Raw genomic sequence first — 1403 nt, forward strand, 5'->3', positions numbered from 1 at the left:
CTTAAGCTGTGAAATGAAGTGTATCCATGAGTTTTACATTGTTCTGTGGCCTGAATTTTAGTGGAAAAACAAAGCAATCGTTTTTTCAAAAGGAACAATCCATTCCACATAGAATCAGTCTCACCAAKCAGGTCATTTTGTGGTATCCAGTCATAAATCCTGGTGTTGGAGCCCAGGGCATCTGGTTTCTTTCCTCTGTATCGCCAGAGGACCTTGAACAAAGGAAAAATAAGATAAACACAGTGCATGTGTTGTGCCTTTCTCTATTATCAAATGTAATTTAGGGCTTTATCTCAAACCCACGTATCTTTTCTCTGTAATTTAAACTGCCTTGGCTTCATTGGATCTGTTATTATGTACTAGTTATAAAAGTCACRTGGAGTGATTTTTGTATTTTGGCCTGTAGACAAACCTCCACATCATTTGGTTTRGAGGAGCTGCAACACCAGAACTCCCCATGAAGTAACTCAGCAKTCTGTCTGTGTGARAGAGAGCCCAGCTTCCTGGCTCTATYACATCCAGCARGGATGAGGTAAAGAGCAGGCTACTTCAAACATAAAAGACTCACTGAGGGCAATGAGAGTGTAAAATCAAGGCAATGTGTTTTAGGCRTGRAAAGAAATTCACCTTTTGTGGAAGCTGGCTGAGGGCTTTAGCAATCACATTACTTTTCTCATCACTTATGTTGAAGATTATTGACCCAAGACTGAATATGATGATACCATGTTCCCTTGAGCTCTGAACAAATTCTTCCATTTCCTAGGAGAGGCAGAAAACATAACAGGGGTAATTACACAGTGCAGATTACACAGATTTCTATGAAGAGAGAGCATAAGCTTTTCAGCTTCTCAAGAAGATGCTGATGCTGTGACAACTTCCTGACAGGAGGGCCTGACAAAGACAAACCTGGCCCTGTAGAGACAGGCCATTTTTCCCCACGAAAGAGAAGGACAAGTTAAGAGAAGTGACAGATGCTTTGTCTTTTTGGAAGCGGGAGTTTCAGGATACATTACAAGCAGCAGGAATTAATCCTGGCATTATCAGGAGCAGGCCATACATGTCCTGTAACACCCTCCCTGCCGTAGCTGTGGTTCTGGACTTTCCTGGACCAAGTACTTTGCATTACAAAGCTCTGCTGGTAACTGAGAGGCTGTCTCAACATCCTGATCACAGATTCACCAAGTTTGTGCCATCTCTGTTACTCAGAGAGTTGTCATTTCTTGCAACACACTACATTGCTCAAAAGACTTTCTACACATCTGACCAACATGTTTTCCTGTTCCTTTTATTTGTTAATGTCTTGTGAAGTGGAGCAGTAATATGCAAAAGAGAATAATTGTCCATTTCCCCCAGCTTCACCCCTGCTACAGGGGAGTGGGAAGAGAGGGAGAAGGTTTCTTTTA

General features: G+C 42.0%; 1 protein-coding gene across 1 annotated transcript in view; it reads right to left on the reverse strand.

Moving 5' to 3' along the window:
- LOC130578943 (UDP-glucuronosyltransferase 2A2-like) overlaps nt 1–759 on the reverse strand; it is a gene marked incomplete at its 5' end in the record, with an annotated part of 3403 nt that extends 2644 nt beyond the window's left edge. The window contains 2 exons of the mRNA XM_057375373.1: nt 8–212; nt 628–759. Of these exons, the coding sequence (XP_057231356.1) occupies nt 8–212; nt 628–759 (337 nt within the window). The remainder of the gene's footprint in view (nt 1–7; nt 213–627) is intronic.
- Between the last annotated feature and the right edge of the window lie 644 nt (nt 760–1403).

This window comes from Malurus melanocephalus, unplaced genomic scaffold, assembly GCF_030028575.1.
Source record: "Malurus melanocephalus ecotype Western Australia unplaced genomic scaffold, MMel_1.1 scaffold_9, whole genome shotgun sequence".
Taxonomy (NCBI): domain Eukaryota; kingdom Metazoa; phylum Chordata; class Aves; order Passeriformes; family Maluridae; genus Malurus; species Malurus melanocephalus.